Here is a 16304-nt window from a genome sequence, read left to right as displayed (position 1 = left end):
TGTATTCATGTCCATCAGTATGAAACAAGCTATTTGCATATATTTGCATATATATTTGCATGTATATGCAACCATACTTAAGTCGTGGCCCTCGGCATGTGCTGTGAGTATCATTGTGGCCCCAGAACTTCCAAAGTTGAGTAGCCATGTTCTAGGCATTTGCTGCAATATGCGAGGGATTAAAAATGCACTTAGAATGGTGAAATGTTGCTAATAGGAGAGAAAATGGGTATGGACATGGGAGATGCTCCTTTTCTGTAGGCTGTCCACTGCAATCATTCTAACTAATGAGATTAGTCACAGAGAGGGAGCCATGTTAGTCTGATCAGATTAGGTGGTGTTTTGTCACATGGATCTTTTGAAGACTAGTATTTTGAAGCATTGATTGTGATTCCAATTTGTTGAAATGGCTGTTCCTCTACCAGAGAAGTCATAGGAAGTCAGCTATTTTGAAAGTTTTGCAAGAATTGAAGTTCTTTTAACAAGGTTTTATGATTGTAGATACATATTGGCATGTAAGTGGCAATATGAAATAACATCCCCTGCTTTCCTAAAGTCAGATCCTCAAATACAAATCCATTTGATGACCATGTTTTGCAGAATTTACTCTATCTTTCATTGCTCTGAGATCTAGCAAGATCTTCAATGTAAACATGTTTTTTTAAAGATGCCACCCAAATCAAACTGTTCATCATGCTTGACATTACTTAAATAATAGCAGACCATTAAAAATAACTCTGCTACATGGTGAGAGATCAATCAAATATTTTTATACCTTCATCATCATAATATCTGGACTTCTAATGGAAAAATATTTTACAAATATGTGTTGTACAAATATGTGAACTCATACATATTTCCTTTTGTAGTGCCCTATATGAGTTTAGTTATTGTAGAAATAGTGGTATAAATAATGGATCCATAAAAATGGGTCCCTTCTTGAAGGATCTAAATATCAGAAATAATTAATTGCATCTAAAGGTGTTTATTTAAATAGTTAAAAGGAAGCTAAAATAAACAAAATAGCTATTATTCTTTTCCATTTAAGATACTCCTTCTAAGAATTTTAGTTCATTATAGAAAGTAATGCTCTATCTCACAGACTGCTTATTTTGGCACATTTCTGAAAAATATCTATCTTCATACTTTTAAAAAGTATTAATCTAAAATGTGTAGCTACATAAATAATTTACCAAATATTAGCTATGTATCTGTTACACACATTTTAAGAGTTATTCATTCAGTTGAATACTGTACGTATGCTTTTGATTTTATTTCAATCCCACTTCTTAATTCATATGATGCAATAGATTATTTCAGTATATTTTATGCAACCCCCTCTGGAATGCATATAGCTTTCAATTCCACATTTTCAACTGAACTTATGATATTTCTTTGAAATTGTATTTCTCTGCATTAAATGGAATTTTTCATGAATGCTTTAGCTCAGCTCCTGACAACCTCCACTTTATACATGCAACTTCCTCCACCAAATGAATTCTAACCTTTCAAATGCACTCTATTTAATCGCTATTGCGGACTGCAAGGTTAAAAAAAATCACCTGCTTTGATATTTGGCACTTGTTATATACTTTAAGTCAACAATGTGTGTGACAGACTCTGGGTGTTAAAAACAGCAAAAGAACTTAAATGAAACATGCATATGTGTTCTAAGGTTACCATGGTAAAATGCTCATGGCCAAAGTCTGAGATCCCTATTCAGTTTTTACTCAGCCTTTACACATACACACCTCCCTGTGGTGCTTAGAACTGAAAGCAGTACAACAATGCTGACTGAAGAGCTACTCAATAAGGTCCCTATGTTCCCTTCCTTACATTGTATAGCACGGAGAGGATCAGAAATGTGTAAATGATTTTCAGGATTGGGGATTGAATTTACCAGAGAGGAATTTTGTGGAAAAATAATTCAAAGCTTGTTGGAATGATAACGAATCAAGGAATAGTTTCTATATACTTTGTGTCCCCTTTATAATCCATCACAAATTTATGTCAGGTAAATATGCCTGCTAATGCTGCTTGGGGCAGGGATAACTAAGTCTAAAGGCTCTCTGCCCATTAGAAGGACCACATGGATATATATGCTGGGTAGCACACGGTGACAGCACAGCAATTCTGAGTGCCTTTTTGCTAATGAGGAGGGCTGAGAGGGACATGGGGCAGAGGAGTTCCCTATTCGCAACCAGAGAAACTAAGGCTTTATTTTCCTTAAATCTCCTGCACTACATCATTTCAAGGCCAATCCCTTCAACTTTTTGGAACTATCAGTAGCATCACTCTTCCTTCTCTGCTGAGAAGGGAGAAATTCTCCACTTTAAAGCATTTCAAGTCACAGCAAGTGATGTTTAGTGCAAATAAAAATCGGTGCTGTATATTAACAGAAATTATTTCTAATTTGGTAAAAATAAACAAAACCTCTATGATCCTTATGCTGGAAATGTTGACCTCCATTTGAAGCAGTCCAGATATTTGAGCATTGTGACTATACTATTGGGATTTATGTGTGGGTGAACAAAGGAGAGACCATACTTGAATGCCTGCGTCATGTTATCTGGAGTGATTTGTTTGCTCAAAATCATTTCAATCCCATTTTCTACTTCCATGCTTGAGCTCTTCTATCAAAAATTGATGTTTGTGTTTGTTATTTGTGAGCTAGCCAGAACTGTCTATGAATCCAAAATGGCCCTGTTATCTGAAAGAAAAGTTGCTCACCAAAAATAAAATAAGCATACTTCAAGCCATAAAATTCCCATTAAGACATGGCTCTCTATATATGGTTTCTCACTGTTGGTTGCTAGCCACACACCAATCACAAACAAGTCTATGGATGTGACATCAAAAAACCTGAAGTTACCAACCAGAGCGTAGCTTTAGAATAAGGATGTGATTTTGAGCTCCAAAGCCTGCATAAGTAATTGCATACACACACTTCGTGCATGCACTACCACAGGCATGTACACATGGCTACATCATTCATATAAAGTACATGCTTTATTGTCACTCACAAGACATTAATACTGTTGGGGTCTCCAAGCAATAATTAAATACTACTCATCTGGCAATGCACTGTAAAATACATATAGTAACACACAGCCCCTCTTCCAAAGAGCTTACAAACTAGACACCCAAGATGTGTGACGTGTAGGAGAGGAAACAGAGGCACAGAAAGGTAAAGTGACTACTTGCTCATGGTCACATATGTCTGTAACAGAACGGGTGCACGTTGTACCTACCTGGGTCAACACCCTTGGAATCTGACTGGTTCCAAACCAAGGAATTTACCAGACCAAGGGAGGTCAATGCCAGCCCCTCCATTGCTGCTGGCTGCAAGACTCTGCTCTGGCAGCAGCAAAGAGAGGGGCTGACATTGACAGAGCAGGGATGGAGAGGGCGCTTGAGGGAACACCAGGGGCCAGGAGGTGCTCCCAGCCCCCACCACTGGTCATGGAGCTGCACGGCCGGTCCCTCCCGTCAACCGTGGGGCTCCACCACTGGCCACAGGGCTGCACTCCCAGCCCCTGGCTGTGGAGTTCCACAAATGTCTTGCCTCTTCCCTTGAGTGGCCTCCCATTCCCTGCTCCTCCCCATGCCTCCTTGAGCTTGAAAGCAGCAAATGATGCTTCTAAAGCTCCAGGAGAGTGGGAGATGAGTTACTGAGTGTGGGGTTCCCAGCTTTACCTTGTGAGTGCTCCAGCCTTGGAACATCCAGTGATGTTTCTGGACAAGGGAAGTCAGGATTACAGAAGTCCAAACTGTAATAGAAACCATGTATTCTGACTTCTACCCCAATGTTTTCCTATTCGCTAAACCAGGTTGTGTCATCCTCTACATCAGAGCTACTTAGGCCCGTTTGTTTGTGGCCTACAGGTGTGAGCCAAAACAAAAAAGTAGTCAATATAATGGTCTTCTGTTGATATGTGTTTTAGTAGTTAAATTCCTGGACTGGCAATGCTCATTGAAAGTGCTGTCATATGGGTGGAAATTGGGTAAATACTGCATTTTATTAATACCAGCAGAACTGACTTACATGGGGCCTGTGTGTTGTGTAGTCTTGCCTTAATCTTAGTATTCGTGCCCATCAGTGTGAAACAAGCTATTTGCATATATTTGCATATATATTTGCATGTATATGCAACCACACTTAAGCTGTAGCCCTCGGCATGTGCTGTGAGTATCATTGTGGCCCCTCGGGGCTTCAAAGTTGAGTATCCCTGCTCTACATGATAACACAGCCTGGAGTAGTCAGGAAGTCAGGATCCATCCTCCAGCCTCTCTGCATGAATAGGGACATCTGCCCAGCTAGTCAGCTGTAATATAATACCAAGGAACCATAATATACCAGCATTAGTGTTCCTGAAGTTTAAGGTCTGCAGATTTGGATCCATTATCTCAATATTACTGATGAGAGCAAGGGAAAGTTATTGGCAGGGGACACGGACAGATTCCCCTAACAGTAAGAATGTGTTTTCTGAATGGTTAATATGTGTAGATGTTAAAGAAACCTTCCCTTCAACAAGGTACAAAGTTCAATACACACTAATAGATGTTTATTTATGTAAAAAAGTATATATAGTAATATAACAACCAACTCCTGCCATTTCTGGAAAAAGAAAGAAAATATTAGGTTGAAATTCTGGCCCCGCAAAACTCACCTGACCAACAGGAGCAGGATTTCACCCATAGTACATAAAAAGCAAAGTTACAACAGCACATTCTTACTGTGTTTGAAATCTGTATATTCCAGATTCAAATTCCAACATCTTCAGAGGGGAAAAGAGTTGTGTGTCAAACTGTATCAAGACACCAATGAGTTACACAAGTTTGTTTACAATAAAACAACCACTTACTCTTAAATACAGAGGCATATGCAGGTTAGCATTTACCACAGAAGAGGAGCTCATTTCCTAGAAGTAGGGAAAATAATCTCAGTTCAAACCCCCCACATAGAGTTGCAATGTAAATGGTGGCTGAAACTAGAGATGGCTGCATAGTACTGCCTCTATTAGGCTCACACAGATATGGGGAAGAGAGCCTCAAAAACCTGGCCTCCTGTGGGGGAAGACAAAAAAAATTGATGCACAGTAAACAAAACAAAACCAGCAACACAGAACCAGTACATAATTCTAAATTTGTTTACCTTCTTGAGGACTGTCATCCCATCATTACGTGCTGTGATTCACAGGTAGAGTACACTTTTCAGTGCGATGGATTTGGTTTGATGGCAATTCCAGGGAGCTCTTAATCTGTAAGTTCATACAACAGCAGCTCCTAGCCACCCTTCCTGCACTGGATGAAGACCAAGTAAATGGTGGTTGTATTGTAAACACACTTTTGTAACTCATTGATGATGTCTTGATACTATTTGGCACACGACTCTTCCCCTCCTACTCCTCTGTAGATGGTGGAATTTGAATCTGGAGAGCTAGTTGAATACACATATTTCAAACACAGTAAGAACAGACTGCTGTAACTTGGTTTTTTATGTACTATGAGTGAAATCTTGCTACTGTCAGGCAAGTTTTTGGGGACCAGGATTCCACCCTAATATTTTCTTTCTTTTTCCAGAAATGGCAAGAGCAATTATTAGTTTTGTACAGTCACTTAGGATTACCTGGTCCATGTTAATGCTCTTCATTCTAACAGCAGCCTGTTACTCTGCTGGATCACAAAGTGGCCTTGACCCACCTGTGCATTCTATCATGCATCAATAGAGCCTCTCCCCCCTTCAGTCAATTTGTTCTTACCTCTCAGCAAGATCCCTGATGGGAATTTTGGGCAATTACTCTTATTTCTGAAGCTCTCCCTTTTCACAGGGTGATGCAGGGTTTCTTCTGTGTGTCCATGGGACTGGTGAAAGGGTTAGTGAGGAGACAGTGCTGCAGTCTCTTGGTAGGTTCTGACAGGATACAGATCTAATACTCTGGGGTTCTCAACCTGGGGATTGGAGCCACTCTGCCATTACCATATTGCGAAATGGAAAAGATGGTGCTGGCTAGACTGCAATTAGATGTGTATAGGATCCTGCAGTCAATATAAAAGAGGGGGTTTGTGGTATGGAAAAGGTTAAGAATTCTGGGTCTGTTTCATTTGATGCAGCCAGTGCTGACAAGTGCCTTACCTAGTTTTGTATTCAGTGTTGTTGTAGCTATGTTGGTTCAAGAATATTAGCGAGGCAACGTGTTTGAGGTAATATCTTTTATTGGATCCACTTCTGTTGTTGAGAAACAAGCATTTGAGATTACCGGCAGTATTTGGCAGAAGCACTGGCAATGACTAGCTGGCAGAAGATTAATTCAGATGAAACTGAATTGATATTGCTAGGTAGGAAGAAGCAACCAGAAGGTGTCGGAAAGATAGTATCTACTGGTATTTAATCCTTTAACTGAAATATATGCCCCACTGTTTCTTGATAGGATTATTGATTCAGCACAAGTCAATATGAGTTTGTACAGCAGTTTTATTACGGTGGATCATCTTAGCTTGAAATTTGCAGGAGACAAGAGTGGTCTGTATCACAATTTGCGTTTTGGAAGTATCAGGTATGTTTTAAATATGTATATCTTGTTAGTAACAAGTCAAGCTGGTGCTAGGCTTAGATCTCAGGGTCTCTTCTGATGTCCTTCTGATATTAACAGCAAAGCAGGTGGTCATTGAGAAGCCTTGACTGGCACAAAACTTGAGAACTTTCTGATCACTGTCATTCACACAATCAATGCCATGTCTACCCAGAATCCCAGACCAGATCTCAGCATTGGACACAATTCTTGCATCAAAGTCTCCAAGTACTAGGTGGGTTTCCTTTCATGGAATCCTGCCAATCAATTCATCTATTAGTAAAAACTATCCCTCTCCTCACCACTAGCATGCAGAGCTGGAGCACAGACACTGGTGAGGTTGAGGAATCCCTTCTGTAAACTAACTCAAAATGTCATGATATGTGAGGATGTCAAAATCAGAGCATCACACAATGACATGAGTTCATCTCTGATAGCAAAACCCACACCATACTCTCTCCTTAATCATTCAGGATTTCCATGCCAGTTAATGGTGTAGGCCTTCTCCCATATAAAACCTGTGCCTGAGAGCTGAGTTTCTAAAACAGCTGCAATATCATTTTTAAAACATGCAAGCTCTTTACTCAATGCTACCATTTTCCTCAAATGTGAATTCAGATCAAAGTCATATGTGAAGTCTGAATATTCCAGCAAGCAATTCTGTTTACAAAAACAATAGAACCAGGATGTAAACAATGAAGCGGGGCTTGTTTAATCCACCTTTTCTAGGGCCACCCTCACACAAAGCAAGCAAGCCATCCCTAAAAAAGGCAGCTTGGAAATCTTGGTAGCTGCCCCAAGGTCCTTAAACCTCTCTTGGATTCCCCAGGAAAATCTTGCCAAGACCTTCAGTGTATATGCCTAGGCAACGTTATGCAAGGGTAGAAGCTTCCATAGACCTGCCATCCCCCCGCTCCCACATTAGACCACTGAGCCAGAATCCAAAGGCCAGAGTGAGTCTGGATGTTCAGTAAGACAGATATTGTAACTTCTGACAGAGAGCCAACCTAGATAGATCTGCTAATTGCCCATCACTTCAGCATGAGGACCTTTTCTGTCAGGGTGAGATTCTTTAGTTAGGGATGTGAACGGCTAGCTGATAAACAAATGCTTATTGGATAGTTGACACACTAGTCGACTAGTCACTTCCCCCTGTTTGCTGCTTCTATCAGAAAGAGGCAGCAAAGAGGGGTGGGGGAGGGGGTGGGGGAGAGAACCAGGTGCTTCAAAGTGGCAGTGGCACATGGAGTCCAGAGCCAGACCGTGAACTCTACATAGCGCTGCCACTTTGAAACACTCTAGTCCCGGTCTGAACATGACATTTCAAAGTGGCAGAGCTGTGTGGGACTGTTGCTATACTTCAGAGGCGAAGACGCCCTTATCGACTAATCAAATAGTTGATGCAAACTGCATTGACTATTCAATTAGCCAATTAACCTATATTTAACATCCTTATCTTTAGCCAGTCTTTACAACAAGTATCCAACAAGCAGTGGAGGACACAATTTAACATCATGCCGGGACTAATCTCTTTATTTACTCAATTAATAATAGAATACAAGTTCAACAGGTCAATGGTAAAAAAGCAAAACTAGAGCAGTGGCTCTTCAATTACTCAATGTGTATTTTAATTTTAGGGAGCTCCAGTTTTGGGGTAAATTAATTCCACAATGACCTGAAGAAGATCTCTGTGTACCATGAAAGCTTGTCTCTTTTGCCAACAAATGTTGGTCAAACAAAAGATATTACCTCACCCATTTTATCACCATTCAGCAATGGAGCATATATGTTTTCAATTGCATGGTTAAATGGTTTTTATAATCTATATACTTGGAAGCCAGCAAAATTATTTGATTTTTCCAACTCGGTTTATAAATTGTCACAATGGATGTGCAGGGTGGGATAAAATGAAAAAATATTCCATAACCTATCAGATCTCTTGAAATTTATTTCTTAATATAGCTTGTTCTGTTTTCTTATATGGAATGAAAACACCGAAATGAAACAAAGTAAATATACAAGAATAGATGTGTGTGGCTAATATTATTGACTTGTTCAAAGTATTTTGGCCTCAAAAATATTTCGCTTCACTTTCTTTACTTTTGACTTAATTGCACATGAGAATTCTTTTATCAGATACAGGAATGAACCCTGATAAATTTACATCATTATGATTAGCATGCTACCACTGGCTATTTTCCATCATTCCCAGGTACTACCAAATCAGTTATTTTCACATCTGCTTGCAACTCATATTTCCCTAAAGGATCTCAGAGATTATATTGGTTTTCCATTTTCCATTATACACTCTCACCTTTTCCCTTAAGGCTTTTCACAATTCACTTTAGTCAATCAGTTCTTATTGATTGTTAGGTCTCACTAGTTCCCCATCTATCTTTGCTTTATTAGATACATTGTTTGCTTTCTTTCCCTTTGTCTTGTCAGATACTTGCTGTTCTTTCCATTATTATTGCTTCATAGTTCTCACTTAAGCTTTATACTTTTGATCTGTTCACCTTTCATTCCAACTAAAGCCTAGATTACCTTACTCTTGGCTTGTGCCTTTTTTATGCCAGACAGTACACTTAAAAGAGAGAGCCCAAATTTCATTGGGCCAAACTATCTCTTTTTAAAACCTTCCCTAAAAGTTAGTTCTTTCATGCTATTTTCTCTCAGATAAAGTCTGCATAACTACTTGTTTTTAAGCTCTTTTCTCCAGAGATCATATTTATCTAAAAAGCTAGAAGCTTCTTGACATCTATGTATCACATGCTTTATATATTTTTGTGACTGAATATGCTTCCTTTTTATTAGAGATAAGCAAAGTTGCAAGATTCACTTTGCTTCTGTCACTACTGAGCCAAACCACAGTGTTTAGTTTGGGAGGTTCACATATGTCTTCAAGGACATAACCAGCTGACTCTTAACACTTTATCTTGACTGATTTCTGAGACAATGACCTGATAGTGGCCAAACATCCCATTCCCCCTTCCTTTTTGGGCTAGGATATCCCATGGATTTTCAGAGATGTCAGGTAGCAACCCTGATCCCCCAAAACCCGTTAGAGTGTGTACCAGAGGCAGGAAGCAACCTTCTCTCCATACAAGAGAGGTGAAACTGGGAAAAACTTTTTTTTTTTTTTTGGAGATGGCTTCTGCATTGATTATAGGGGCAGAGAAGCCTTATAGATTGCTTAGCAAGGTAACTGGGGAAAACACTGGGGATTCCCAAGAGTCACACATTAGGGATTATACAACATCCTAGGTGACTACTACCGAAGGATTTTCCTAGCTACCAAAGGAAGAAGATGGTGCAAGAAATCTCTTGCCTTTGCACTGCTGCTGAGGGAATGCAAGGATTGTGTGAGACCAATGACTTTCCCACGTGGGCAGGATAAAGGTAGGGCTATAGCGGAGTCAGGGGACAAAATAAAAGGGAGCACAGGGAAGTGCAGCTTCTAATTATTTTCTTCTCTTGGGATGACATGGGGCGGGAGGAAGGAGATCAGCTCTCCCTTCTTACACCTAGGTTTTTCCTCCTCATATTATGCTAACAATCTCAAGTTGATTAGCCAGTAAGTTCCCATATGTTTTCACTCCAGCTCAGCTCACTCAGAGACAACAAATGAGGCAGTAATCTCAGAGAGACCTCCCTCTGTACATCAGCCAAGTTTTCTGGACATGTTCAGCCAATTACTTCAGAAAAGTTTTAACCATGACTTCAAACCAGCAAGACAAAGGTCCTTAGTCAACTCAGAGCTCCCATTGCCTTGACATCGCCTCAGTCAGCTACAGGCACCATGACAGTGAATGGCATCAGTAGCCTGTGCCTTGACACAGGGGCAGATGACGATTTTGCATGGCCCAGGGCAGCACAATTTCGTGGGGCCCCCCCTTTGACATGGCGCATGTGCGGGGCTTCTTGAAGTGCGGGGCCCTGGGCGGCCGCCCCACTCGCCCTGCCCTATATCCGCCCCTGCCTTGACACCAGCCCAGGAAATCTGAGGTGTCAAGCTAGTGACGTCACAGATACCTATATCCTGGCATGACCTGAACATGCCAGAAATGTTGAACTAGATACCTTACGGACAAGTGACCTGAATGCAGTCTAGCAAGTTACAAATTCACAACCAATGAGCTCACAGCATCCCGAGACTTAAATTTCATGCTAGCAAGATAGAGCTGCTGATGCAGTAAGCTCAGACAAGCTCATACCTTGCCATAAGTCCAGCAAGACAGAAGTGCCAAGCCACTTGGAATTCCCAAAGATGTTTAGTCACTTCACCAAAGCCTTTCATCAGCCAGCAAGTGAATGGTGCTGAGCTAATGACTTCACAGAATGGTGTGCAATAGAGATTTACTGAAGAAGCCTTTATGTAAGGGTTGATGGTAGAGGGCATGCTAGGTGAGAACTAAAAGCAGAAGTGCCACCTTTTCTTCATCTCATGGGTGCGGTGGTGGGGATTTCATTTCTCCAAGTTCCATCTCCTCCAGCTTCTTAGCACTGACTGACAAAATAAGCATTCATTAAGCTAATAATCCAGAATGCAAAGCACCAGGAGGAGCTGGTACCTGGATGGGGAGTTGATTGAGCCCAGCTGCCTTTAAATGAAACAGCACTGACATTTGACAGAAGAAAAAGAATAATTCAAGCTGGAAGTCTCACATCAGCTCATTTCCTCCACAGGAAGATCCTTATGTCCCCACCAAGGGGAAAAGGAGAGGGAAAGCCCTCTATCCCCCTTCTAGCTGGGGGAGGGAGATCCTGCCTCTGCCCAGTACAAGCTGGATTTCCGGGGCAGAAATGAGCATGTGGATGTGTGAGTACAAGACATGTTCCTCTATGCAGTTCCACATTCAACAAATTCACATTCACCTTCACATCCACTTCCTTTCAGGTCACACAACATTTAAAGACACTTAACCCTATGTTCTCAAAGTTCTTTTGGCTATTTTCATGAAATTTAGGGAACTTCAAACTCACCATTTGCAAGAACTGTTTCATAGATGTAAGACAGTGACTCTTCAGCTTCTTCCTTCTGTCGTTCATCTAAGAAAAGAAAGATGTTTTAATGGATGACATCTCCCTGAAAACATACTGAAATGGGCATCTCTCTGGCTAGTTTCCCTCTGGTTGCTTCTTAAAATGTTTAATTCTGTATTCTAGAAAAGACAGCTCTGATCACTGGTGAGATGAGAAATACTTTAGGAACAGCTTACTTTGGAATAACTAGTTAATTTCAGGACAGTAACCGCATATTTTAGAGATTTTTTAAATTGAAGCTTACAACAGAGGCTTTCTCCATAAAAATATTAAAACCTGCTTGTTTTTCTGCTCCATTCCTGAATTTACATATTGAGACTAAGTAATTTATTAGGTGTTAGTTCATTAGTAAGCATTAGTTTATGAGATATGACATGTGGATTAGGTAATATGATAGCATAAGTGAGAAAAGAAAACAGTTTGTACTATGAAATGCAAAGCTTTGTCACTCTGAGTCCATATCACAGCACAGAAGGATAATAACATGGAATTAAGGTAGAAGTCTCATTGTGGTCAGTAGAAATCGTGCATGTAGACTGATGGCAGGATTAAAACCTCGTTAGTTTTTACTTTGAGCTTCCTGGCTTTTGATCACTTGTACCCCTGCCTCAATGTTACTGTCCAAAGTTAAGGTATACAAAAAGGAGACTTCTGAGAAGTGAAATTCCTACAGAAGGAATTACAATGGATGAGGTGCCATACAAACTTCATTTTGACACACTGCTTTCCATAGATATGAACTTCACAAAATCCCATAGAAAACCTATGCATTTCTCATTAGACTATTAGGGTATGTCTACACTACAAAGTTAATTCGAACTAACAGACGTTAGTTCGAATTAACTTTGATAGGCGCTACACTAGCGCTCCGCTAGTTCGAACTTAATTCGAACTAGCGGAGTGCTTAATTCGAACTAGGTAATCCTCATTTTACGAGGACTAACGCCTAGTTCAAATTAGCTAGTTCGAATTAAGGGCTGTGTAGCCACTTAATTCAAACTAGTGGGAGGCTAGCCCTTCCCAGGTTTCCCTGGTGGCCACTCTGGGCACAACCAGGAAAACTCCTCTCCTCTCCCCCAGCCCCAGGCCCTTAAAGGGGTAGACTGTGGCCAGACGGCACTTCACACAGCCAGCCCTGCCAGCAGTCTCTGGCCCGAACCAGTGGCCCCAGGATAAGCCAGGGAGCCAGTGCCAGCTAGCCGTCCCCTGCCCAAAACGCTAATTCGAACTAGTTTTTAAGTCTAGATGCGCTAATTCGAATTAGCTTAGTTCGAATTAACTAATTCGAACTAAGTTAGTTCGAATTAGTGCTGTAGTGTAGACATACCCTTAAGTATTATTGACACTAAAATGATTCTCTGCAATAAATAATTGTTTTAAATCCATTAGATCAAAGGAAAGATGACATAAAGCATCACTGATTTCTTAAAATCAAGTGGATTAATGATTCTTCTGAATAGACCATATTTATATAAATGTCTTTATAGGCAAACGTGGTATTATTGTGCAAATAACCACAATACTGAAGACCATTTTTCACAAATTCAATATCAGAAACTAAATAGAACAATATTAAAAGCTATCATTTGACAAAATATAGAATAATTTAAAAAATCTAAATGAACCAAATAATCTGAAACCTTAGCAGTAAGACAAAGCTGAGTAATTTATATTTGCTTGCATTCCCCCTTTCCCTTTCTGAGGCCTAATCCTGAGATTCCTTATATAAAGGCCAAACCTATGTTAAAAGTGGTGAGCTTGCTGTGGAAGAGAAGTGAGGAGGGGGATAGTCTGGGAAGACCCCTTATAAGCCAGTATGTCTCCTTTTGGTACATGCGGAATCTCTGTGTTCTTCAGAGTTTACTAAAAAATATGGGAATGTGGGTTTGTGCATGACTGATCAACTAATTGTGTGTCCCTCATAAGGATGTTAAGGAGCAGATATTTGGCTGATAAATTTGTATTGACTACACAAATAATCGATAAGGGAAGGAGCTCTGCAGAGTTGCAGCTGAGGTAGCTCCTGGAGCTGGTGTGACACAGGACTGAGTAGTCCCAGCTCGTGCTGGTTCCAGGACTACTGTAGTAGTGGCTCTTACTACATTTAAAAGGCAGAGCCGCAGAGGGTAAATCTGGAACCCAGCACGAGCTGGGACTGCTCAGTCCCAGCTCTCACTCGGTCCAGGACACTGCGGCTCTGCATTTTAAAAGGAGCTGCTTGGCTCTTATTATATTTAAAATGCAGAGCTGCAGCAGTCCCGAGCCAGTGCCCGGCTCGTGTCAGGTCCAGCAGTCCCTATTCACAGTGACCTGGGCTGGCTGCGGGCAAAGGCTGCTCCAGCAGCAGCCCCTGTCCCTGGCAAACCCCAGCTAGCGCAGACAGAAGATACTCCTGTAGCAGACGCCACAAACGGGCTGCTGCTAAGGCAGCCTCTGCCCATGGACTGCTGGGCCCCCCCGTGGCCAGAGGCTGCTTCGTGGTAGCCCTCCCCCCGCGCAATTCCTCCCACTGCTGCTGCCTCTCATAGAGCAGTGGGGGGGGGGGAGCAGAAGGGAAAGCAGGCGGCACCATAGAGACGGTATGGGGTGGGGGAGGGAGTTGGCCATACCAGCTCCTGCTTCCCTCCACCCTTGCTGCATCTGATACATAGGCAGCAAGGGGCAGGAGAAAGCAAGTAGATGAGTACTCTACTTGACCACACGATAAGCTTGGGGTTATCAGGTAATAGAGTACTCGACTACTTGCTTACATCCCTTGCCCTTCATTTGGTGGGTACCCAACCTGAGATCCTGGTGGCTGATTTGCAGAAATGCTAGGCATGCCCAAATGCAACTAGTAGGAACTTCACTTTGAGCTTATGAAGTGCTATGTAAAGCTAAATACTCTGACAAGCCAGGTCCTAGGTGTCTCAAACTGGACATTGAAAGTCAGCTGAAACATTTGACCTTAATTTTTGTGCCTCATTCCCCATCTGTAAAATGTGGGGTATCAACACTCATTCACCTTATCAGCATATGATGAAGATAAAAAAATAATTAAGGTTTGAGAAGCACTTGCATATTATAGTGATGAGCACAAGTGGAAATTTATTTTTGTTTTAAGAACAGGGTTTGAATAGTATGCAAAGCTTAATGGCAAACACTAACAAATGAAGTATTGACTAGCTGATCATTACATGAGTGCTATCTATATAGTGAACTGAATGAGACAGGGGTATTATGGAAACAAAAAAGTATGTGATCGTGCCATTAAATGATACATCATAATGTATTTCTATAAGGGGGTTGAGTTAAGATCACACAGAAACCTTAACTCTGGTATTTCTACTTTTGATTTGCTTAACTCTGTAGAATAAATTTTTTTTAACACGGGGAGTGCAGGGTGCAACTCTGTTTTCATTTATACCAGTACTTTGGTATCCTAAAAGTAGATGGGCTTTCATATTATCCTAATTATTCACTACAACTTTTTCATTCAATGATACATAATGACATTTTATTTTTCCTAAATTCCTAAATTCCCTAAGAAGATTACAAGTGACATTTTATGTTGCAGTCAAAATAGTGTGCACAAAGAATACAGTTCCAATGTTTTTCTGAGTTACACTTGATAATAATTCTTAGCTAATTAATAAAAATAATTAAAGTATAAAACAGACAAGTGTCAGTGGCATCTTACAAGGAGGATACACTCCACCATTTCATAGTCCTAGATAATATAACCTCCAAAAATGCTTGCCGGAACTAGCAGATATATAATTAAATATTAACTAATGACTGTCCTACTTTATATTATGCAGTTTAGTTTCTAAATGCAAACAAACTGGGAAAAATAATGATAAAACCACTAATAACTTTAAAAGATAAGAAATGCATAAACCTTTATAAACATTGGTAAGTAAACAAAATGTATTCATTAGATTTACTGCATACAGTATAAGACAGCAATGTTTAATTTTCTATTCATTTGAGAGATATCATCAGTAAAACTCTTTATAAACTTGTCCTATAAAGTGATAAAACATTTAAGATGTCAGTGAATTCATTTTACCAGGTGTAAGCAGTTTTCATCCAATTAGTGTATGAAACAAGGGGAAAACATTGCATACTCTGTACATACTTCATTATCCAAAGGCTCAGGTCATCACAAATGGTTAGACACATCAAAAGCCAAACTGCCAAAAAAGATACAGAAATCTGATTATATGATGAGGAAAGGCTTCTGGCTTTTGCAGGATTAAGAAAAGAAAGTAGAAGTCAACAAGTTTAATTAGCAAGAGACAGGCAGTCTTGGGAGCCAGGTTACTGGCCATTGAATTTTTCACCTCCAGCTCAAATAAGTCCTTGTTAGAAAAGTCCATAAAAATTATCATGATCCATATGAAATGAATCATGGTGAGCAAAACAATAGCCAAATTACAAATGCTATACCACCATCACACCAGCACCCTTGTAACAAGCCTGTGAAGCTAAAGGTTGACATGCCATCATGGAAACAAACATCTCTGGAAGTCCTAGTTGTCCCCTCAAAATAGTTTTGAGTTACACTGGCAGGCAAAGTGGAAAAGCCCACTGCATGATTATGTGGATGAAGAGCGGATTCAGTTCTCCAAAAGCCCATTCCACAAGTAATAAACTCATCCAGTTTGTTTTTGTTTTAAAATAGAAAGTTGAATTGGCATTTGAGAC

At 40.4% G+C, this 16304-nt stretch overlaps 1 protein-coding gene across 4 annotated transcripts in view; it reads right to left on the bottom strand.

The window, feature by feature from the left end:
* Positions 1-16304, bottom strand: part of BANK1 (B cell scaffold protein with ankyrin repeats 1) — a 425960-nt gene that overhangs the window by 348099 nt on the left and 61557 nt on the right. For all 4 annotated transcript variants that reach the window (XR_012904054.1, XM_075929668.1, XM_075929667.1 and 1 more), the window contains exon 3: positions 11556-11621. Coding sequence is in view for 3 of the 4 variants with exons in the window: in XM_075929668.1 (XP_075785783.1) it covers positions 11556-11621 (66 nt within the window). In the remaining variant the exon portion in view is untranslated. The remainder of the gene's footprint in view (positions 1-11555; positions 11622-16304) is intronic.

The sequence above is a fragment of the Pelodiscus sinensis genome, chromosome 5, assembly GCF_049634645.1.
Source record: "Pelodiscus sinensis isolate JC-2024 chromosome 5, ASM4963464v1, whole genome shotgun sequence".
Lineage (NCBI taxonomy): Eukaryota > Metazoa > Chordata > Testudines > Trionychidae > Pelodiscus > Pelodiscus sinensis.
Note: the sequence above shows the minus strand (reverse complement) of the source record. Positions and strands in the feature narration are given on the sequence as shown.